Source organism: Nanorana parkeri, unplaced genomic scaffold, assembly GCF_000935625.1.
Source record: "Nanorana parkeri isolate BGI_ZX_2015 unplaced genomic scaffold, ASM93562v1 scaffold168, whole genome shotgun sequence".
In the NCBI taxonomy this organism is placed as follows: Eukaryota; Metazoa; Chordata; class Amphibia; order Anura; family Dicroglossidae; genus Nanorana; species Nanorana parkeri.
In genome coordinates, this window is record NW_017306436.1 from 733,761 (window position 1) to 758,126 (window position 24,366).

Here is a 24,366-nt window from a genome sequence, read left to right on the forward strand (position 1 = left end):
TATATATATATATAATTAAATAGCCATAGACATTTCAGCCTGCACTTATTTTCATTCAAGCCTTATTATGCCTTTGTTTCAGATTTGAACATTTGTAATGATTTATTCATTACATGACAAACGTATTTCTTCTTTCCCCTTGGAAGCTCTTTCTTGCTCTGCACCACTTCTATACACAATAATCAGCTTCTTCTCTATTTACCTCACTTGCATGTGTTTAGAATTTTAAACCTGTAGATCTGTCTGGTTTTTGACACATACCAGCATCTCCTCCTTTCAGCTTGAAAGTTTCATCCCTTTTCCTTTTTCAAAGCAGTACTTTAAGGATAAACAGAATATTTTCTTTGTGACAAAGTACAGCACTATTAAAGGAAATTGCTCATTCTCAAGACTTTGTATTTGTCTGTCTCAAGGATTTGTATTATAACTAGCAAAATTGTGTCTGCTGAATGACAGAAATGAAAAGGGATTCGTGTTTTTGTCTTGCTTTGTAATAAAATATGTATTGATTAATGAAGGCTATTTTAAGGGATGGTTTCAGGGTGGTGACAGATATGTACAGATGGCCATGAGTTAGGGTGGGGGAGTTACTTCTAAGACTTGCGATTATAATGACCGCTTTTATAATCATTCAGATTTTATAAGCACCAGTGGTTTACTCATCTCTGCATAAATGATACATAATGATGTATCATTTGTACCAGTTTTCATAACAAGACGTTATGAAAACTGGAACAAAGAATAAATACAAAATGAGAGTTCTTGCCAATGGCAAGCAATACGTTTTTACCTATTATTTCATAAAAAAGAAAGAGTTTTCATGAATCAGCCCAACATGCTAGAATAAACTAAGGGTAAAAAGTAAAGAAGGTTTGTGTAAATTATGAACGATTGAATTAAGTGCAATCTTAATTGGCAGGTCAGATATAAGTGTGACAAAAAGCAATAGAAAACTGGATGGGCTAAGGGTGCTCATGTAAAAATAAAGAACAGAATTTATACTTACCTCTCCCGCCTCCCATGCCAGTGTTTTCACTCTTTTGAAAAGCTGAGCTTGCTGAAGGGTCTTCAGCATCTGACACTTCCGGGGATGTTAGATGTTTGGTCCTCCTCTGTGCCCTGTGGTTCCATTTTCTGGCCTCTTGCTGCAGGGCAATAGTGAATCAGAGCCGGCTAAAGGAACCACAGAGCACAGCGGGAAACCCAGCATCTGACAGAGCAAATACGGTCAGACCCTGAGGTCTTTTCAACAAGTTTAGCTCTTTAAGTCAGTGAAGATTGTCGGTACAAGCGGCAGGAAAGCAAAGTATTTTTTTTTCCGTTTTTGTACGTAGTTTCATCCAGTTGTGTTTGGAAGCATTTAAAGAAGTGGAATCTAGCAATGCACATGAAAATATGTTTCTAGTAAACGTTAGCTTCTTCACATTAACTTCACATTAATAAATCACCCAGTGAGCTCTTTCATTTGATTTTTTTCATGCGGGTGTATTGCTCTATGTGGGATTCCATTTAAACTCTAAAAAAAGAAGGAACCATATTTATTCTTGTTAGCTGAACTCCGGGATAAACAAATATTGTCTAAATACAAGAGGCATGTGTAGTCTTACTTGATGTGCTTCCTGTGTTTTCTTCCGCAACTGTGCCGCGATCCACTGTGAAACGTTCCCTCTTGGCAAGAGCTTCCTGTAATAAAGACCAGTCACTGCTACTCTCTCTTCCTGTGCAGGGTGACTGGTCATGTCTTGGCCCCCGCCTATACTTTTCTGCAGGCAGTCTGTAGCGGGTGGGGCCTGCTGGGTCCCTCCCACTGCTCTGCTCTCTGAACAGGCTATATGCAGCACACTAATAATGTAATTGCTACTTTTACACAGTAATAACTGGGTTTGGAAAAGGATTTAGTGAACACAAGGTAGATCTATAACCAGTGTTCCAATTTAGGAGTATATTTAACTAAACATTTTCCAGCCTGGAGCTTTAATACAATCATAAAGTTACATCTCTGTTTTTGGATACAAATGACAATTTGCATACATATGTTAAACTTTAAGTAATTATTCATACTGGCAGACTGAGCCTGTCATATTTACTAAAATATATTTCCTGGATATGTTGGAAGACTTGGCAGAACACTCATTTTTTAAACACACACCAATATGCTATTGCTTTAAAACAGACGTTGCACTGGGTAGAGTTTCATGTTAGGTTCATCCATGCTATATCATGGGACTAATTTACTAAAGGATTAGTAAATGCTCATACGATCAGTTGTGTGAATACGCACTTCAATTATCCAATCATGTGCAGGTGAAATAAGTAAACAAGGATTTTCTTTTCACATGGTTGGAAAATTGAAGTGAATTTTCAAACAATCAATTTTAACTTTCTCAAATCCTTTAGTAAATCAGCCTCGTGTAATTCTTACATTTGCTGTTTTTTCTCAAAGAGATCACAGTACCTACCTCCCCCTGACAATGCTTTTATCCTCCTCTTAGTCCAGAGGGCCAGCAGCATCCTTGTTCAGGCATCACCTGCATCTTGGTTTAAGATACTGGCCAGAGATGATACAGCCATGTACATTTAAAGTGACACTAAACTCAGGAGTTAAATCTTAAAAATACATTCAAGTACCTGAACTATTAACAGAAATGTATTTTATTTGTGTATCACTCAGCTGTATAGCATCAAATCATCTCTGAACTGGTGCTGACACTCTCCTTCCATTTGGAGGGTGGCTGCTTATGCTCCCTGTGTGTGTTGTAAAGTAGTCACTGCTCCAAGCTTGCTCCCGTGATATACTACAATCTCAATACAAATTAGTAAACTAAATGTGAAATTGTGGTCCAACACAGGAGTGAGCTTGGAGTGGTGGCTACTTTATAACACACACAGGGACAATGGGGAACAAAAGTAGCCCCCCTCCAGAAAGAAGGACGGTGTCAGCACCAATTCAGAGATGATTTGAGGATCTACAGCCGAGTGATACACAAATAAGATACATTTTTGTTAATGGTTAAGATACTTGAAGGCTTTTTTAAGATTTACCTTCTGAGTTTAGTGTCACTTTAAGTGCCTAAATAGTAGCCTTCATGTCCTTTATGTGTGTATACATAATGTATCATACAACTCAGTCCCTAAGTACTGCCTCCCTGTGGCCAGCCAGTGTACAAATCCATCATACTCATCCAGCTTAGTTTCTCTTCTACGTCTTGCCACTAAAAAAAAAAAAATCATCTCAGACACACACATCAGTCCCCTTGCTGCCACTCAGACTGTGTACTGCCAGAGGCCAGAACACTACAATGAACAGAGAGAGACTAGGAGAGCAGACTAAGAAAATGCTTCCTCCTGCCTGCAGCAGACTGATGGCATTATTCTTTCAGGCAAATCTTTAGAGACCTTGCCTAGGCACAGTCACTTGACTGGAGCTCCAGGACTGTTTTGTAATTGTAAAAGGCACAGGATATGTTTTGTTAAATATGCTGTTTCTGCATATTGTAATATATCGTGAATTTACGTGTTACGGATAATTTCATTTTGATTTCTGCAAACAATTGCGGGCAGAGTAAGGAAGACTTACAGTAGCATTCCAACTGCTGTGTCATGCAGCATCATCAATAATTGTTCAACAATACTGCCTTAGCATCTGCATATACGCTGCCCATTAGACACGGCGCTTTGTGTCTGTGGCAAACTAATTTTCATTAACATTTGTTTCAAAATGTGGTCATTTAAAGTAAATGGCACTTAAGAATGCTGTTTTATTGAAGGCCTTTTTTGGTTTATTAAAGAATAACTTTACATTCTGACCATGTTTGATGTTACATCCATATTCAAGTTGTAAAATGAAACATGGTGACATCTGTAGCCCCATCACTGCACTTGTAGACATCACTTCACTTGTAGAAATCATTGCACATGTAGTCTATGGACACATCCTCCCGCTCCTGTAGCTGAAAACCCATACCTCGGTATAGACAGGGACTGGGAGCAGGAGTCTGCAGGAGCCTGTGCATTGCACCAATGCAACAAGTCAGTGATTGCACATTTTTCTTAGAGATCTTCTAAAGTAATAACACACCTGGTACTCCTACTATACCCCTTGGCAAAGAACTGCTTCCTCTTTGTGATTGACCATGCTAGGCATGGAAGCACATCTGTCCTAACATTTTTAGTTTGTGTCTCTTCTTAAGAGGGGGACCCTAGTAGTAATGTGATGGCCATTAAAAGCTCCCCAAAATAAATATTTCCTTCATTTTTGGGATAACTATATGTAGATGGTGCATACGGTGCTTTTATTTTTTTACCCATAATTTGCATTTCTATACACTTTAAGCATCTAGCATTTTCAGGAGTAGAGATCGGCTATGTCAGCTGCTATATTTCTCTCAGGAAATGGTTTCCTTTTAGTATAGGTACAGTTTAATTGATCAATGTACTATATGTGATACAAGATACAAGCCACAGCTCAGTCTGAATGTTACTCGCTAAGATATCGTACATCTTGTATGTGGCCTCTAGACTCAAAACTGCATATTTTGGCACCAAATACCTAAATCTTTAAGTTATGGTTATACATGTCTTGTCAGATAGCCCATCTGTTTTGTTTTGTGTAAGCTTTAAAAATTATTTCCCCCAGTGAGTTGGAGCGGTGAGTGCAACATTGGTTGCTAGTGAGCTGTCCGTATCTGTCTGTCACTGCTAAACAGCACATAAACAATATCCTTCCCGTCTCATTTGCCATTTCTGTATTATTGAGTACAGCAGGTATGGGCAGCCTTCCATGTTGTTCTGCCAGCTGATATGTCAATGCTGAATAGCACAGCTGAAATCTAAGCCAGCACAAACAGGAATAGTTAAGGTTGGCCATTCCACTCTATGCAATGTCAAAAGAATATCATCCTTCATTGTTGTAAACTTTTAACGTTATTGTTTGAAAACTGTGATTAGTCTTGTTTTCTTCTTTCATACTTCTGGTATGAATGTAAATAATGCTAGACCTCAATTCTTTGTAGCTTGGAGAGTTTCCTTGCATGTAATTACATTAGTTTATAAAGGAATGAGCTGTAATGGCCTTCATTTTGTTTTCAATGCATTGCAATGCACTGCTGTCCCTTTCATCTCATGCTGCCTTACATATTTGTGTTCTGTGAAAAGCATTAAATGCTTCGGAATGGCAGCTCATTTCATGACTTATTTAAACATTTGTGATGCTAAGTCTGTCTGTTACACATAATAATCTTCTCACAACCGAGCGTTACCTGCAAGTCAATGCCCTGCCGAATGAGATAAGTAAGGCATTAGTTCTGAGACAATGCACTGTTCCGAGAAGATAAGAGTCCATGACAATGCCATGCAATGACAGTCAGTTAATACTTCTTCCAGTGATAATCACCAGCCATTTTCTTAGTTTATTTTCTGATTACATGAATATGTAAATATTATAGAAGCTGTTTAGCATTTTCTGTGCTCTATATTACTTATTTTCTTCTTATTTTCAGTTTTATGGAGAAGTGCCTGAAAACCGGATCGACGTTGTAGTAGCAAACCTAACCGTAACGGACAAGGACCAGCCACACACAAGTGCTTGGAACACAGTGTACAAAATTGTCAGTGGGGATGCCACAGGACGTTTTACCATTAGGACAGATCCCAACAGTAATGATGGCTTGGTGACTGTTGTCAAAGTAAGTTGGAATATTTAAAAAAAGATAATGGATTTGAATAAAATAAATAAAAATAAATATGAGATTGCATGTTAATACTTACCTGCCACTTACACAGATAGGGTTTACATAGGTAGAACCTCTGTTGATATTTAGGTTAACTGAATGGAAAGTAATCAAACTACAAAAAGTGCCCATGTTAATGAAGTGATACATTTTAACACTTAATTGTTAACTCCTGTTATGTGAAAAGAAGGCTTACCTCTATCTCTATAATTACTCCAGACCCAAAGGCTGCTAATACACTATGGGTCTCGTTTACTAAAGCATGAATTGCAGCTAAGTACATGGAAATTAATTTTCTCACTCACTCACTTCAAAGATCCAATAGGTTGCAGAAAAAGTTGTCGTTTTTCTAATTCCTGGCACATGATTCAATGCTTGAAGTAAACACAAATTTGCCTTACATTATTAAATACAGTATATTTTTTTAAGAATTGGAGATTTTAAACTCTTATGCCTGGGCTGTGTTTGGATTGACCTGTAGTCAATCTGTGCACCTTTTCCCACCCATTATTATGACTAGACCGTTTTTTTTTTAGAATGGCAGTGTTTTCAAGAGTACTAGAGACCATATTAGCCACAGTCCTGATCATTGGCCTCCCTGTTTTAGAGAGACAATGCCGAGCCACAGGCTAGCAATGCAGCAAATAAGCTATTACCCCGCTGTTTGTGCTTCTTTTATGAGACTATAGAACACAGTGCAGAGGCACAGCTGCATGTAGTCTCCCCATAGTAAGTACAAGTCAATGAGTTGCCCTCTCTGCCTCCAGAGGGAAATACCATAAAGGGACATGGGATGGGAAGTCCTACAGTGCACAGAGATGTCACAGACAATTCACTGCGCTTTCGCTCCACCACAGTCCTAGGCCTGCAGATACAGAAGCTGTCCACAAGCAAAAAAGCCAAAAAGGGCATTTATAATGCATTATTCAGTTCAAAACATAAAACATTTTTCTGAGGAATAAGGCTGATTGTAAAAGGCAGGGTTTAAATTGATTTTAATCTGAACAGTGTACAGATAACCTACATTTCTTTTCTTTTATTTGCATTAGCCAATTGACTTTGAGACCAACAGGATGTTTGTTTTGACGGTAGCTGCAGAAAACCAAGTGCCTTTAATCAAGGGCATCCATCACCCTCCTCAGTCAACAGCCACTGTCTCCATTACCATCATTGATGTCAATGAGAGTCCCTACTTTACCGCAAACCCTAAACTTGTTCGTCAGGAAGAAGGTCTGCTTCCAGGAAATGTTCTCGTAACTTTTAATGCTCAAGATCCAGACCGCTACCTGCAGCAGACAATTAGGTAAGCTCCAAGTTTCTTTTCACTTCAAACTTCTGTTATTAGATAATTTAGCTTCCACTTCAGAAGGTGACTGTTGGATCCACACATTTTCTCAAGCCAATATGCATTGACTTATTATTGATATTTTTGTAATTTTGTTTTAGTTTGTTTGTTTTGTCTTTACTCAAATTAAAGTCATTGATGAAGAGTGATTCACACACATCAATGCACAGATAATTATATTGTCCTACTTAATTGCACCTAGCTCTGTTTTTCTCCAGTATTTCTGGATGGTGAGCTCTTAAGTGAATATGTACAATGTTAAAAACGTTGAAAAGTAAACATTCTGCGTAGGTGCAAACAGCACAAGCTGTTTCTTTGTTGCTTTTATTACCCAGAAAAATATTTTATTTGCCACTTTTTAATTGTGTTACCGGGACCTTACTTTTACTGGCAACTGAAGCAGTCTCACAGCATAGATATATACTGTATTTTTCACTAATGCCTGAATTATAAGAAATCGTGTTCCTTTCCCTTTTCTATAGGTGTCTAAATCGACGTTCTAGTTTGGAGGGCATTCTGACTTTTGGGTTTGGGTGTCTGCTATCTGGGTACCTGCTCGTTTATTATGTCACATATTATGATTCTGCTGAGAGCTGGCTTGAGTCTTTAGGCAGAACACCACTATAGAAATAGTGGAACTTATGTTAGCCACAGGCCCCAAGAGAACTTGCCGCAATGTTCACGTATGCATGGCATACTTGTACATCATGGGAAATTTACGTCCTAGGGAGGCCTCTTCCAGCTATGACAGATAAACCCTTGCCCTTGTTGCTTAGTCACCGTCGCTGCCATCTTCTCAAATTCTTCTTTTGTCCCAACATCTCTCTTCGACGATTGGGTGGCCACTAATGATGTAACTTTCGGGCATTGTACAGATGTGGAAAGGGAACAAGAGTGTACAATACACTGCACATGTGCTGCAATGTACACAACAAAAACTATTACTAGGAGCAAAAAGGAGTTTTTTAGTCTCGTCTGCCAAAATACTCTACCTTCTAGAAATGTTTGCTTTAGTTCAGTTGAAAAACAAATGTGAATATTGGTACTGAAATTTAACATGCCTTTATGTGTAAAGTTTGTGCTGAAGCTTAGCATCCAGTCATGCACAGCTTTTAGATCTATCCATAAACATTTGATACCTGTTGTCTAATATCTGGGATTTCAGTAGAAGTGCACAAAAATCAGATAATGGCCATAATAAAACAATTTGTTTGATCTACATAGCAATCCCACAATATTTTGCAACAATACTGTACTTCAGAACAGTGAATTTTGTAGTAGCACTGGTGGCAATATTTAATGTCAGCTGCCAGATATAGCTCTTACTGTATTGCGTCAAACAATGTTACAGGCTGACTTTAACGACTCTAGGTTTTGCCAGATACAAGAAGTTTGCGTCTTTGTGTTTAGTTTTATATGTTATCAGCTGGTATATGTTATCAACTGTTATATGCATCTTTTACCTTAGAAAGTTGTCATCTAATCACAGCCAATATTTTTATTCTTAGATATGCAAAACTTTCAGACCCTGGAAACTGGCTAAAAATCGACCCAATAAACGGACAGATAACCACAATCGCTGTTTTGGACAGGGAATCCATGTATGTAAAAAACAACATGTACAATGCAACTTTTCTTGCAACTGATAGTGGTAAGTGTTCACAGAAATGCTTCTATCTTAATTTTGTGTACATCTTTTTAGAATGTAATTAGGTCAGATATGTTTGCAACTGAGATTGTGGCCTACATCTCATATTTTTGTAACATAATAAATCTGATTTTGTGTTTGCAGTAAGTATTAATTAATTGCATGTTAATTCAATTTAGTTACCTGCAGCCTTTTTGAAAATAAAAGTATGACATGTAAACATTCAGTTATATCATAAACATTTTCCATAGAGATATTGTTATCCCTCTAATTAGATATTTGATTATTTGCCTGTAGTTTAGATACTCCATAAAGTGCTGCAGAAAATTGTATAAATTAATAAAACGTATAAATATATTGATATATGTGTTTCATAATAAAGCATTGCTATCGTTCTTATGTTATAGCAAATGTAGAGTGCATACAAGCATATTAAGTGTAAAATAAGTCTAAAGGTGAATCCATATATTTGACATATGAGACCTCATGAAAAGTGGAGCTGTTGCTTTTTACCAGCCATTTAGATACTTGCTTTCATTTTCCTATATTCGAGTAATTAAATCTGATTAGGTACTGTAGACAACACATTCGTTTTGTAATATGTTTCATCTGTTGTATTCCATATGTACAGTATATTTCCCATAAGGATAATATGTAATCACTTTGCTGTTTTTACTACCATAACTGCATTAGCCATCAAAAAAAATGTTATGAGGAGCCAGGAGATTGTAATATTTCTAAACATTACATTTAGGCCTATGCATTATTTAGTCCCTAATTACAGACTGATGCTTTCTAAAATGATGACAGTCTTCTGTTAGGGGTTGATTTACTAACCTTATAAACACGCCACGAACATGTATACACCTCTGTAGTGTGCTCCCTCCCAGCATGATCTATTGGTGGAATCTAGACACCTTTGTAGTGTGTACACACCCAGCAGGTGTGTTGTGCAAAGCCCTGCATGAATTGCAAGGTGATGTTGTGTAAATTAGCTCTACATTGTGTTGCTTACGTTGATGAATGCAGGAATGTAAATGCTAACCATTTTTGTCTAAACTGTGAAGCAGCATTATATATGCATCATGTGCATGATTTTTCCATATATGGCATTATTGGAAATATGCTTTTAGAGACTTTTTGGTTGATAAATACGTTTTGCTGTGTAAAAATCACACGCATCTAGTGTGTGTGTGTGTTTAGGTTAGTAAATCACCCCCTTAGTGTCAACATCAGAAGACACCTCCTGCCCAACGTAACAAACCCTAGAGCATATAGCTTGGTGATGTTTGGTTTCTGAAACATTTTGCATGATCTGTTGAAATATTGAACTGATATGTTTCTGTTTTTGGGAGAGACTAAGTAAGGTTAGGTGCTAAATGAATTGCGGAATGTGCAGTGCAAGCTTGTTTCAGAATCCTAGCTCAGTCTTTTGATGTCATGTCTTTAGTAGTAGACCTTATTCTTAACATCACTGTTAGTGTGATTCAAATCCTGTTTGGATTGTTATTAAAGTAGTAATACACTCTCAAACTTTTTACAGTAATGAATCCAGATCAAACAAATATACATTGCCCAGCAAAGTATCTCCCAAGCACTTGCAGTTATCAAGTTTCCAAACAGCCAGCACCAACTTTCTCAGCACAACTTCCCCAAACGTTCTGTTGAGTTCAAGATCACAAGCAAGAGTAAAATCTCCAGCAGTTGTCCAGCTACTAGCTTGGAGAAGGGAGGAGCGAGGAAGCAGGCAGCAGGGGAGTAACTTAGCTTGCATTGCCCATGTGTTTGTAAAGACACACACAGCTTACTAGCACACACAAGGGTGGCTTCATAAGACCTTGCAAGAGAAGCGAGCCACCGTAAAATGCAATATCAGGGCTAGTGCTCAGGGGACCAGCAAATTTGGCTGGAAACTTTTTTAAACATAAGGAGCAGCATCTATTGTAAGTGATTTAATTAGCATTTGAAATAGATTAAAAACCTTTTGACTTTAATATCACTTTAAGTCCTGGTAGAATATTCTCCACATTACCAAAAAGAGCAACACTGCGCACTACAGACACTAAATACCCTCTACTAATGTTTTATGTTTTGAAGGGCCAACAAACCTAAAGCACTGGTATGGCTGACGTTGCATCATTCTGCTCAGATATGAAGCATCTTTGCTGTTCATTGAACTGATATTTCCAGTCTGTTGATATCTATTGGTTGAAGTGGAAACAGTTCTGTAGCAGAGGGGGCTTGGAGTACAGTTGTGGCATCCCTTTCATTTCCGTTACTTTCAGTTTTTGCCCTTCATTCTAATCCAGTTGATATTTTTGCACATATATAAACAAATAATGCAAATTTACACAAGTAAGGTAACAGTCTTACTTATATATTTTGTGTTGGTACCATATCTATATCTGCTTTGACTACTTCTATGTTGTATAATATATTTCAAGTTGGGTGGAGCAGAATGAAGTCAGAGGGGTTGATTTACTAAAAGCAAATAGTCTATTCACTTTACAATGGGGAATTCCCTTGGCTTAGTTAATGTGGTGACAATTGCACATGATTGGATGATGAAAGTCAGCAGAGCTTCAACTCTTTCACTAATCTAAGGGAAAAATCTAAAAGCGCAAATTTGTTTGCAAAATGAACAGTCTGTTTTTTTATATCTGCTGATAATCAGCATGAATATGGCCAGAACTTACCATCACACATGACAAGAACCTATTGACAAGAACCAGGATAGAAATGCAGGCTGGATTCGCATGAGCTGTAAAAGGAGATGCTTGACAGGAAATTCTAAACACTCCAAGGTCTATCCTGAACAACAAAGATGATTTAGTTCAGTACATGTACAAGTAGTCAAGGGGTGACATGGTGTGGCTGCCTCAACTTTATTTGCTGTTTTAGGAACATTGTTGTACATTGGACCTCCTTCCAGTAGAGTGGTTAAAAGATATATTTTCTAAAAGCAGGCTTAATCATCCACCCATATGTGTAGCTACTGTAGATGACCATCACCACAGTTGTCAGATCTTTAAGTTTGGCTTGTGAATCAAATGTCTTGATCTGTCAGATGCATGTACAGCCAACCTGTTCAAGATCAAGGCCCCTGAGCTCAGTGTATGTTTTATTTTGCTTTTGTTGAATTCAATAGTTAAAGGGTGACATGCCTTGGTATTTTTAATTGTGTAATTGTATTTTAAATAGGTGTTCCCCCCATGAGTGGCACGGGCACGCTTCAAATATATTTGCTGGACATAAACGACAATGCCCCTCATGTGTTCCCTAAAGAAGTGGAAATTTGTGAACGGCCAGATCCAAATGCCATTAATATTACAGCAGTAGATGCTGACATCAACCCCAACGCAGGACCTTTCATCTTTGAGCTCCCATATAGCCCAATGGACATTAAGAAAAACTGGACGATAACGCGGCTCAGTGGTAAGCATGATTTAACTTGCCTTAATCATTATTTCATCTTATGAAGCTTATGGTCAACAATATTAATTCCTTCCCCATCCTCCCCTTCAAGTAAAGGACTTCTAAGATCACTGAGACTTTAATAAGCTACCACATGCATTTGTGAGTGTAATTAAGCACAATTTTATGGAAGCTTGCTTACATTTAGTGCTTTTAGTATGTTGTAACATTGTTTTTTAATAATCTGTTAGAAATACAGCAGGTGTCTGTTTTTTCGCCTTGGGGCCATTTGACATGGTTTATTTTGACATGTTAGAAAATTGTTACATGTTATTATTAACTGCAATACCTGCTACTTTGCGTGTTTTGCTTCTATAATTGCTTGATAAAAAGATGGGTGGACTGTCTTAAATACCAGAAAAATATTCTGTTCTAACATTTGTCTGGTTAGTGCAGAGTATAAAAGAAATTATAGTTTGCCAGAAATGCAGATTTGAGATGCTCAAATTAGGAATGGATAGCTATTTGAGCTAAGTGATCTTATTGAATGCAATTAAAGCTAATCTCCCAGAAGATATAAAAAAGCACAGATAATTGCAGGTATGTATTCATTAAAAAAAAATCCTAAATTTGTCTTCCTTTCAACCACTCGGAAGCCCCTGTAAAATCGAGTTTGAAGTCTGGCTCTGCTGCAGTGCACATGTCAGGGAATATATAGACAGAAGGAAAGAGCAGAATGATGAGATGATGATTGTGCTGCTGCTCCTTCACTGTCCTGTCAGCAGGCTATTTTTGACCAAGGTGTGCTAAAGCTGTCTTAAAAGAATGCTTAGGTCATAAGACTGGATGAACAGAAATACAAATATGTTTACAGGTAAAACAGTTCCCACATATATACTTTAACTGTGTATTTAATTGATTGCCTGGAGGTCAGCTTTAATGCTTCGGGATGTCTTCATTTTTGGCTACATCAGGCTTCTTGCCTTTTTTTTTGGTCCATCCCAATCAGAATTTTAAAAACTCTGAAGAGGTGATTGATGTTGTTTTTACTAGACATTTCTTGTCTCTGGGTTGGTCTAGCTGCTTCACACCAAAACTGCTAGAAATATGTAAAGTGTATAGAATAGGGTGTATAATAAAGGGTGAATCTCTCCATTGGGGCCATAGGCAGCGAAAAAACATGGTTGGTTCCATCCTTTTAGTATTCTAAAACTAAAAATACATTTTCCTGGAGATGCACATAAAACAGTAGGCTATACCCAAGATATAATTTGCAGAAATGCACATAGGGAACTTGCAGGATTTCAGTATCCCCTCTTCCAGGACTTCCAAGATGGCAATGCATGGTAACACATGATATCATCTGCGTTGTGGTACCATTTGGTTAGAATGGCACCCCAACATACAACATTAACCTTCAAGAGAGCTGCGCTGCAGAACCCCACAATGCGCATGCATTGTGGTGCGTTGTATTAGAGCAAGCTGCAGGGATGTTTTTTCTTCTGTTGTTATGTGTTGTGTTAAGGCAGCCCACCAACATGGGCACGTTGGAAGGCACGTGGGGTTATTTTAGGTAACTTTCACTGCTTTTGCTTCTACAAGTTATAAACTCTATACAAGTGAATCATTTTATTTCTGACTTTTCTGCTGTTGGTATTTTATTGTCACTTTGTATCCATTAGCTTAAATATGCAATGTTTGAGATACACAATAATGTACCGTAGGTTCAATATGGTTTCTGAGATTACTTTAGTACTATAAAGTGGAGAAAAATTGCAAATTCCTGCTAACTTTAATAAGTGAAGGTTGTTTAAACAGATTATTCAAGGTAGCAATCTCTTGCGGTAGTTTAAATATAAAAAAAAACAATTGTACAATTTATCCTACGACAAATCGTAGTTAAATGCAACTAATCAGGAAAGTGTTTTGTGCTCAGGCTTTGTCTACTGGTTTTATTAATTTAGACAAATGAATCCTGCTGTTTCAATTGCACTTTTTACCACAGCTGTTTAATGCTGCAAACTATAATATTGCTGATTGTTTTGTTACCCGTTATTGTTATCTTTTTTTGTAAACAATGTAAGCAAAGCTGTGAAAAATAACCTGCTATTGTTAGCATTACGGCAAGGGATGTTATGTGCAGTGCTTTTTTTAGTTGGTTTTGTTTATCTATAATATATTTTGCAGAGGTTTATATAGAAATGTACTCTACGTTTTACAGGGGAATATTATAGCTGGTATACAAATTGTTTTGTTACAAAGGAACTTTGTAAGAGTTACAAAATACCTTTTATGTGGTATAGTTTCCTAATGTAAGAGTTGTGCTATTGTTCATACTATTTGCAGAAGTGGGAGGACTGTTGCTTTGCATTTGTTTTCTGAGTTCATAAAAGGGAAAGTTGTATAAGAAAAGGTAAGCTGTTGGAATTTAAAGTGAACCTGTGCATTGCCCAGAAAGGCAGTTTATTTGCAAAATTGGGATGTCCTAAAGTCGACACTGTACGCTTCAAAAAATCAGGTCAACTGTTTCTGTGAAAAATTGGTAGCTCTAAAATATCAATTTGGGTAAAAAAAGTTTAAAAATAGGTATGCTTACTGATGAAGCGTGGAGAAAGGTCAGCCGAAGCCAACTGATCTCCAAGCAAATTATAGCTGGGCGGAGCCAGCCGTGATCTCACGACTGGCTCCGTCCAGTTGTAATGACAGATCGGCATCCCCAAATGACCTGGGGATGCTGATCTGTCATTAAACAATAATAACTGGGCGGAGCCAGCTGTGGCGTCACAGCCTGCTCCACCCAGTTGTTATTAATTGCCTGCTAGACTGATGGAAGACTCTGGCAGGTGCTGGCCAATAGGAAACAGTTGGGCGGAGCTAGCAGTGATGCCACTGCTAGCCCCGCCCAATTGTTTCTATTTTTGCCCGGCATCTGTCTTAACATCATGCAGCAGGAGTTTGTCGTGTGCAGTCAGGTCGGCATGCAACATTTTTTTGATTTATTTATTTATTTTTTAATATTTTAGTTTTTTTAACTTTTTTTAAATTTTCATATTATTTATATTTGAAATACATTATGCTGTTTAGACTGCTAAAAGGTTTGCCATTCTTGTGAGTCATGCACCTCTGCCACACAGCACAACCCAGCACATCAATTTACTGGTTCATCAGTGCAGCTTCTGGTGTCACCTTTTCACCTGCAGCTGCCAGAAAGATCAGCCATCGTTTATAGGTTCTCTTGATACCAGCCTGCCCATAGGACAATGAACTGTCCAATGAACAGAGAGTTGAGCCAGCAGCTTCTAAATTTCAGCTAGAAAATGCTAACATGAACTTCTTAGCTTTGCAGTGAGCTAAAAGTTTTGTGACTTGCAAGAATGCTTGATCAGTGTTGCAAATACTTTGCAGGTAAAACAGTATCTATCTATCTAGTTATCTATCTATCTATCTATCTATCTATCTATCTATCTATCTATCTAACTACAGACTGAGTAGGTGATGGTAGCCTTCTGGACTACTGATAAGTAAGGCTTCTAATTGTAGTATCAGAAATGTTTAACTGATGCTCTCATTTTCAAGCATCCCTTGTAGTAGTTGATGTCCTAGAGATAAGTCAAGTGGACAAAATGATTACCTATCTTAAGATGCAGAAAAAAAGGATTAAAGTAGAATGCATATACCATTAAAGAGAATTGTGGAGGGTTCTGGTGCTCTTGCAAAGCGTTCCAGGATGCACAGATACTTCCCTACCTGATATTCCTGGGAAGACATGTGCTTGTCTATGACCAACCTTAATAATGTTATGTTTTGTTAAATACTGTTCATACTGTCATGACCAGAAAGTTTAAGGCCCAAAAATGCTATGTAGTCACACTAGCCTTTTTGGCAGGTTTAAATGACAGCAGATGCATTACCTTGTCTCAGGTTATGTTTTAGGTAAACTCATACTAGCATCTCAGTAGATCTAATTGTTGATAAACTATCCTACCGCGTTTCCCCGAAAATAAGACCTACCCCGAAAATAAGAGCTAGTACTATTTTTGGGAAATGCTAAAATATAAGACCTACCCTGAAAATAAGACCTAGTTGTGACCATTCCCAAGGCTGGTGGTGGTGCTAGAGGAAGAGAGGCGGCAGCGGAGGGAGCAGAGCTGCATAAGCCGATACTTTTTCCATAGCGCTGGCTCCTGTCACAGGCGGAGTAATACCAAATGCACTCAGCCTGTGAGGAATCAATAGTGAAAGTGCGCTTCGCTCATTCTGGCCAGCGCTTGGTTAGCAAATTGCTCTTGGAAAGGTACGGCATCAGGCCAGAATTCAGGATTTGGAGAGTTATGATGATGTTCCAAAAGAAGATGACATTACTGTATTTGAATAAATGTACGGTATATTTTTGTACATTATTACATGTAGACTGTTGTACATGAATAAGTGTGGGTTGCTGTACATTAAACAAAAATAAGACCTACCCCGAAAATAAGACCTAGTGTGTTTTTTTGAGCCAAAAAAAAAATAAGACCGTGTCTTATTTTTGGGGAAACACGCTAGCTGTGCCTAGATGTGGGAGAAAGTTTTTTTTTTTATTTATAATTCATGATAATGTGATAGCAGTTGAAATCAATAATGTTGTAATGTTTTGTTTTTTTGTTTAGGTGACCATGCCCAGCTCAGCCTGAAAATTGGATCTCTTGATGATGGAATCTATAACATCCCAATACAGATCACCGATTCAGGAAACCCTTCCATGACAAACACTTCGTACTTGCGTGTGAAAGTTTGTTCTTGTGACATGAATGGGTACTGTAGTGGAGTTGCCCCCATTATTGGAACTGGCCTTGGAACAGGAGCCATCATCGCAATTCTACTATGTATCATCATTCTGCTCAGTAAGTACAGCAAAAGCAGGATAGCAGCAAAAGATCTATGATGTTCACTATTTGAAATAAATTAGCTACAATCTGGCAACATTGTAAACATACATAAAATAAGCAAACTATTTACTAAATGGAGTAAAGAAGACAGACCTTGTGAAAGCTCAAATGGAGCACAATTCAATTTCTTTGTAAAGGTTTTACAGCAAATACATTTGAAATCTCTACTCTGCGCAAATATGTAATACATTATTATTTTATTTTTAGAAAAAGACAGGGTTGGATATTTGTATTTTAGTTTACAGCATTTAAGTGGAAAGAAAGAGAAACAATTAGATAAAAGCAGACTTTGGTGTTATTCTCAGCATACCAGTTATGTAAATAGTGCAGCCCCAGATATTCATCACAAAAAGTAGAATTTATACATAACATAGTAGAGTGGTAAAGCCCTAACCGTATCTTTCACTTCAGGAGAGTTTTCATTTTTAAACATGAAATTAATGAAAATAATCTGCATAATATGTGGGTGGAGCATTAACATAATAATGAGTTAGGTCTGAGTAGAAAGGAATTGGTGTGATGGTATTATTTGTGTAGATTTGTGATCACAAACATAATCAAGGGTATCTCTTCTAGGCTTTCTCTGGCACCAGGGGGTTAATGGAGAGGGGGTATTTTGTGTTTATTGCATTTTAATTAGTTGATGTCATTTTCTTTACACTTTTCTTCTTAGGGCTCAGTCCCTCTGTACCTCTGCATCACAGACTACTTACAGCTATTGTTGTTATCAACAGCTATTGCAGATATCTGTTGCTGCAGAGGTTGGAAAGGGAAAGCTGGAGAAGCTATTATCTGTTCATGCAAGGCTACAGGAGCACATGGGAAACCCATATGTTGTTACATATGATGGGAGTTCCCTGTAACCACAGTGTGAAAATCCAACAGCTGATGTATTCAGCTCTGGGGCTCAGCACTAGACCCCGGGCAGAAGTTTCATCTTGCAGGGACCTTCATGCACCCACTGAAACCTGGTGCAATTTTGAACAATTTGTAGCTGCAATAGCAGGAACCTTTAAAGCAATGTCTGGGCTCTAGGTAACAAATCATACCTATAAATAGAAATCTAATAATAAATATACAGTCAAATACTGTGGAGTCCAGTCTGTCGTGTAAGATAAAAACATGGTAGTTACAGAATAATAAGTTATAATCTGATAACATATTAAACCTATATAAACTTTGCAAAGTAGTCACTAAATAGAATGTAGAAAAAAAGACTATCTGTGGGGTCAAAAGGATCACAGTGCAATGCTAGGATCCTTCTGGCTTCCTTTTAAACAGTAAATAATTAACTTCTGACCCCAGCAAATCCTTAGTTGTACTACAAGGCCTGCATAAAGAGTGTACAGCCTCTAGGACCGCTAATTCTGTAATGAGTGTTGGGTAGGATCTGCAGCCAGGAGTGCAGGCTCTGCCTCAGGTTGGCTCATAGAGAATGATGGCTAGCCCCAAGAAGCCCCCTGCATCAGCTTGCAGACCCTATCTAGCATAGGTACTGGAGGCTGTAAACTCTGCTCACATGCATAACAGTGCAACTGAGAAATTACTGGGGTCATAAGGCCTTAGCATTTTAGATAACATTTTCCTTTAACAAGCCATATAGATTAAAAAAAAACATGCTAAATCTTCAAGTTCTGGGCTTTCTTTTACTACAAATGGGAAAGTCCATATATGGTAAATGGTGTCACTGGGGATCCCTGCAGACTGGCAAGCATCCGATCTGCAGGGATCTCCAGTGATATTATTTCATATATGGACGTTCCCATTTGTAGTAAATGCTGAAGAGAGATGGCTCCTTCCCCTCTGTCATCAGCGATCCACAATCTTTTTATTATGTCAGTGTCACACAGGGCAGGGAGTGAGAGACAGGGGGGAAGGAGCCAGGCTGGCACACGGGGACGTGCAGGTAAGGAGAGAGCTGCTGCGCATGTCCATATATTCGTGGACGCGCAGCAGCTCTCAGGAATCACTGTCAGTCACAGTGAGGAAGATCAGTGGGGAGGATCCCGTCAGACACGTCGGGGTGTCTCCTCATTGCGGCGCTTAGCCCCGCCCACCACCTTAAATAAGGGTTTACAGCCTTACTGTGCATTTTGGCTAATTAGAGTAATATACATAATTTACTTATTTAGCCTAAGGAATGCATTAATCAAGAAAAGATAGAACCCCATAGTTCTCCTTTAAATGCAGCTTTATTTTGACTTGACAATAGCCTCTTGCAATCTCCTGTACAGCAGCATTTAGAGTGTGAGAGGGAGGGGCAGAATTGGGAGCCATTAAGGTGTGCTGCATGCAAATATGTTGACAAGGAGCATGCTGGTTGGAAGAGAGAGCAGTGAGATGACCTCATAATTTTACTGCTGCTCTTTTTCTGTCTAACCAGCGGGCATATAAAACAACTCTTACACATATAAAAACAACCCTTACACGTAGTTTATCTGTGTATGTAATTGTTTGCCTGAAGGCCAGCGTTAATTTAATAACAATTCCATTGTAACAGTATAGGGGCACATAGAACTAGAGCATGACTTAGTCATGGCAATGTCAAAATACACTGAATCCATCATATTTGTAAGAATAAAGTATGGTGTCTACCATACTTTATACCATACTACCATTCAGCAAGCTTGGCTTTCAGCGCGGCTCAGCCGAGCCGAGGCATATGCCTTCGGCTCGACTGAGCCGCTCGGCTAAGTTCGGGAGCTGTACGGGCTATTGTGAATAGCCCGTACAGCAGCCCTATGGTTCTACTGAACCGAAGGGGTCCTGGGGCCGAAGCTAGCCAAAGGATCAGCCGAAGCTACTGCTAGATCCTTCGGCTGCTTCGTGAATAGACCCCTATGTTCTCCTCACAGAGTTCCACTGCTAATGCTTTAGCAGTGGAACTCTGTGAGGAGAACAGAGTTTGCCAAGTTTTTTGTTTTTCTATATAGCCTTCTGGACTCCCTCACTGGAATGGGGCAGCCTCTACTGGATGCACAGTGAAGGGTTCTGGCTTATGGATGGTCTTCCGGGTGCTGGTCGGTGTATTGCATTTTTTTTTAAATATAATGAGGTTTACCTAACTCTTCAAAAAAGAAAAGAGCACTGTTGCTGCTACAACTCCCAATCGGACAGAAACAGCAATGCTCAAAGTCTAAGCAACCTTCCACAAGACACATACATAATTCTACAATGCTACATTTTACCTTAGTACTCCAGCGTTTACTGTGCAAGTAGCATCAGATTTGGAATCTTCTCAGCAAATGTCAGGTGTTATGGGAAAAGCATTGTTTTAAGTTTGTGACTCAACAAACCAAGTGAGCTTTCTTTAATATTTTGTTCTGAGAATAAATCATTTTGTTAAATCTCCCTTTGCCTGCTGTTTGAATACAGAGTTATTATAGCTAGAGACTTCCGCCAAAGTAGGGGAACTCGGAAGAAAGTAAAGTCTCATGTACAAAATACATGATAGTATTTAAAGCATAAACACTACAATTCATAATGAATCAAAATAAGATATATATATTGTAGTTATCACAATATATATTGTTATTGTATTGCAACATTGTTCCAGTCAAATACAAGAGTGTTATTTACTAATCTTCAGATAATGGATTTGAGTGGAGGATCTGTGTAAATCAGATGCATTTCCTGCTCAATCCAGAGCAAGAACATCATTCTGTCTACCATTTTACAAAATTGTAAAATTTTGATAATGATAAAAAGCTCAATTTGGCAGATTATGACAGCATTCCTTGGTGCCTGGTTTATCCGGAAAAGGAAATAAACTTTAGCACTCAGTAAGGGTGATAAACAATGCAAGGAACATTTAATTCCATTTCTGTCCATCAGTGCTTTTTTATATTAATATGCAAAAGCATAAAATCTTAAATAGCTCATTTATATATGAAAGTCTTTTATACAATAATGGCAAATGTTCAGAAAACAGTAACAAACTAACACCATCCCTCAACGGTGACAGTGCTGGTACCCCTTCAGTGCTAAGGCTAATTTAGTCTATAACTAATGTATTGTTAAGCACCAAAATAAATGCTAAGTAAGGTGCTGTTGAAATTCTGCCATATAGCTATATACTGTGAGGACTTTTAAAAAACAGTGTATCATGTACATCTGGCCAGAGATAGGTGCACTAGCATTTCTAAAGAAATGGTAGCTTTTTGTTATACTTTCAGTTTGGTACCTACTTATTTGCCAGAGGTGAGAAATATGATTGGATTGAACAAGACAACTGTGATTCCGATAAAGCATATTACATTTTTAGGGCATATGTTGTGTAAAACATCTGCAGCACAGATGATATACAGTCTGCTCCCTTGTTTTTTGTGTTCCATGGATTTGTTTTACAGTTGGTACAACCAATGTTGAAAGCAAATTGATTTACTTGTTGAAGTTAACGTGTATTAATATTTAAAGACTTTATTTAAACTAATTGCCTGACTTAATTTGTCTGCAAGAGAAATCAGATATGTTTAGCGCAAGGTTTGGAAACAATTGGGTAAAAATTCCATTATGAGTGCAAGCCAAATATCACATTACTAATAGTCTTCCTCCATATCTAATGAATCTGCTGGTGCCTTAGTCACACACTGCAATCAGCAATTGTATTATTCTATCTACAAGCATTTTTATATTTCACTCATTAGAAACATTTTCTTTTCATTCTTTAGCCTTAGTATTAATGTTTGTGGTATGGATGAAACGCCGGGACAAGGAGAGGCAAGTCAAACAACTCCTTATTGACCCAGAGGATGATGTCAGAGATAACATATTGAAGTATGATGAAGAAGGTGGAGGAGAAGAAGATCAGGTAAAGATAATGCCATCTGACTTTATAATGCTTAAACAAAGTTTAATTCTAACTAACTAAGTTCTAACTAACCTATATGTACTGGTTATAGTTTTCTCAGAAATGTATGCATTGCTGCATTTATTAGAAATGGCCCAATCAAACCAAAACAAAATGTGGTGTCTTAAGCTAGCGGTCTGCATTAGAGAGCTGGTGTATGCGTGATGATGATATGGCTGCTAAATGATTGTTTTTACAAATTCAAAACCAATAATGCTCGTATATGCTGGATGTGCATGTTTATGCATTACATGGAACTTTGGAGACATCCCTGAAACCGTGGAGATTAGCTAGAATTGGAGAGAATTCACTAACGTTTGTGTCTAATTTCTGCAACAGTGAGGGGAAATCCCTCCAAAGAGCCTTATGATGGTCAGCAGGGTCACCAGAGCTAGTGTCCTCATTGCAAGATTTCCCATCTATTTCTGTTCTGATGGCCACCCAAATTTTGTGGTTTTCTTTTACTCACACTTTTAGTATAAATGGTCACCAGGGCAAAAAGGGTGGGTGAACCTCCATAACGTTGACCCAGACAGGTGTTCTAATCCCTCTCCGTTCCATCCATAACTAAAAAAAAAAGTTTGGGCTTCAGCTGCACTTTATGCCATACTCCAGGAAAAAATAACAATTTACACACTACACTGCACATAACTCTTGGTTTCCAGGCCCTGTATCCTGCATCCCAACCCCTTTTCACTACTTGTTCATTCACAAAATGGCTTGTAGTTTTTTTAAGAATACAAGGCATTCTTTAATTGGAGGAGAGGAGGGGGCAAGACAGATATGTGATGTCATGTCTCCTCCTCCAATCACAAACTATTTTACTTTTATAGCAACCAGGAGCATGTTTAAAGGCCCATGCTGCCCATTACATAAGCCATATATTGGTGGCAATGAGTTAAAAACCATGCTACACTTTTTCCAAGGTTTCTCTTTAGTGGAAGTATATGCCTTTGAAAGAAGATACCAAGTACTGCCTTCAACCTTTTCAAAAACAGTGAGCTGAAAGCTGACCGTTGTTATTTTATTTCTAAAGGTCCCATGTCATGTCCTGTAGTAGAAGTAGGCTTTTTCTTAGAACTTACCTGTGAGGACAGGTGACAGCATCATAATGTGAATTTGTAGGAGGGCATTCTCTTACATCACCATAAGTAGTTTTTTTTCCTTCTATAGTTGGTTTGGCCAAAATTTGGCTTGGAACCCTGTTACGCTAGGTACACTGTATACTGTTAGATTTCTTCTTTCAGGTTTTGCGCTGAACTGAAAAAAATATGACAGATTTATCCATCCATGCTGTGGCTATTGTATTTTAACATTTGTCCACCTTGGCTGTCAAAATACCTGAACAGTGCCTGCATCTCATTGGATGCAGGCGCTGTTAGGCCAACAGTTTTCCACCCAACTTACACTTTTCAATGAAGGATATCGGGCAGTAGACGGGGTCACCCAGTGAGCGAATCTCAGCTGGTTTGTCAAGAAAGGGCTACAATTTGTTCAATGTATAGCCAACTTTACATTACTTTGGATGCTACTAGCCAATATGTGTTAAATTAATGTATACATGTTGTCTTTGAAACTGTTACAATCATAATTGCACAACTAGCTAAACAATTTTACTTTGCAATACAAACGCTCTTTTTGAAGGTTCAGGTGAGTTTAAAGTAAAGATGATGATAGCTTATGCATTCTCTAGTTCAGTGTAGATGCCTACTTTCGGTGAAAAAATAAATGTTAGAGCTTATAAGAATTCCAAGAACATGGCTTACTATTTCACACATACTAAATGAGTTAACTTTCTTTCTCTTGAGGTGTTGATTGCATCAGAAACTTCGATGGTGTTTTATCGCCTAAAATGACACCTTCACTTCACTATGACACTGCATTTCAATATTTCCATTATTCAAAATTTGTGACTTGTTCATAACGCAATTGTAGAACATCAGCTGAAAGCTTGCTTTGACATTTTGTACATTTTCCATAAAAGCCCAAAATAATTGTTTATAATTGCTTCAATAGAAAAGTATTTATGTTTCCAGTAATTTAAGCATACAATGCATATTGGTATTTGTCAAATTATTCCTCACTTGTCATATTAATTGAATGTATTTTTATTTTGAAGGATTATGATTTAAGCCAGCTGCAGCAGCCTGACACATTGGAACCGGACACAATAAAACCTGTGGGAATACGGCGGATGGATGAAAGACCTATTCATGCAGAGCCTCAATACCCAGTTCGGTCTGCTGCTCCACATCCTGGTGATATTGGAGACTTCATCAATGAGGTGAGTGCCAGTTTTGGTTCCTTCTATATTTACATTTAATGAATTAGGTGAAAGATTACAAGTCCAAGTCTAAAACAATTAAAAGCCTGTGTGAATGTACTACAAAATTCTTTATAAATATATATTTAATGTGACTTAAAAAAAAAAAAAAAGCTGCTAGCAGGTATAC

At 38.0% G+C, this 24,366-nt stretch overlaps 1 protein-coding gene across 1 annotated transcript in view; it reads left to right on the forward strand.

Moving 5' to 3' along the window:
- CDH2 (cadherin 2) overlaps positions 1 to 24,366 on the forward strand; it is a 267,906-nt gene that overhangs the window by 230,688 nt on the left and 12,852 nt on the right. Inside the window, exons 9-15 of the mRNA XM_018554665.1 lie at positions 5,499 to 5,684; positions 6,779 to 7,032; positions 8,583 to 8,725; positions 11,924 to 12,157; positions 16,786 to 17,019; positions 21,735 to 21,874; positions 24,033 to 24,197. Of these exons, the coding sequence (XP_018410167.1) occupies positions 5,499 to 5,684; positions 6,779 to 7,032; positions 8,583 to 8,725; positions 11,924 to 12,157; positions 16,786 to 17,019; positions 21,735 to 21,874; positions 24,033 to 24,197 (1,356 nt within the window). The remainder of the gene's footprint in view (positions 1 to 5,498; positions 5,685 to 6,778; positions 7,033 to 8,582; positions 8,726 to 11,923; positions 12,158 to 16,785; positions 17,020 to 21,734; positions 21,875 to 24,032; positions 24,198 to 24,366) is intronic.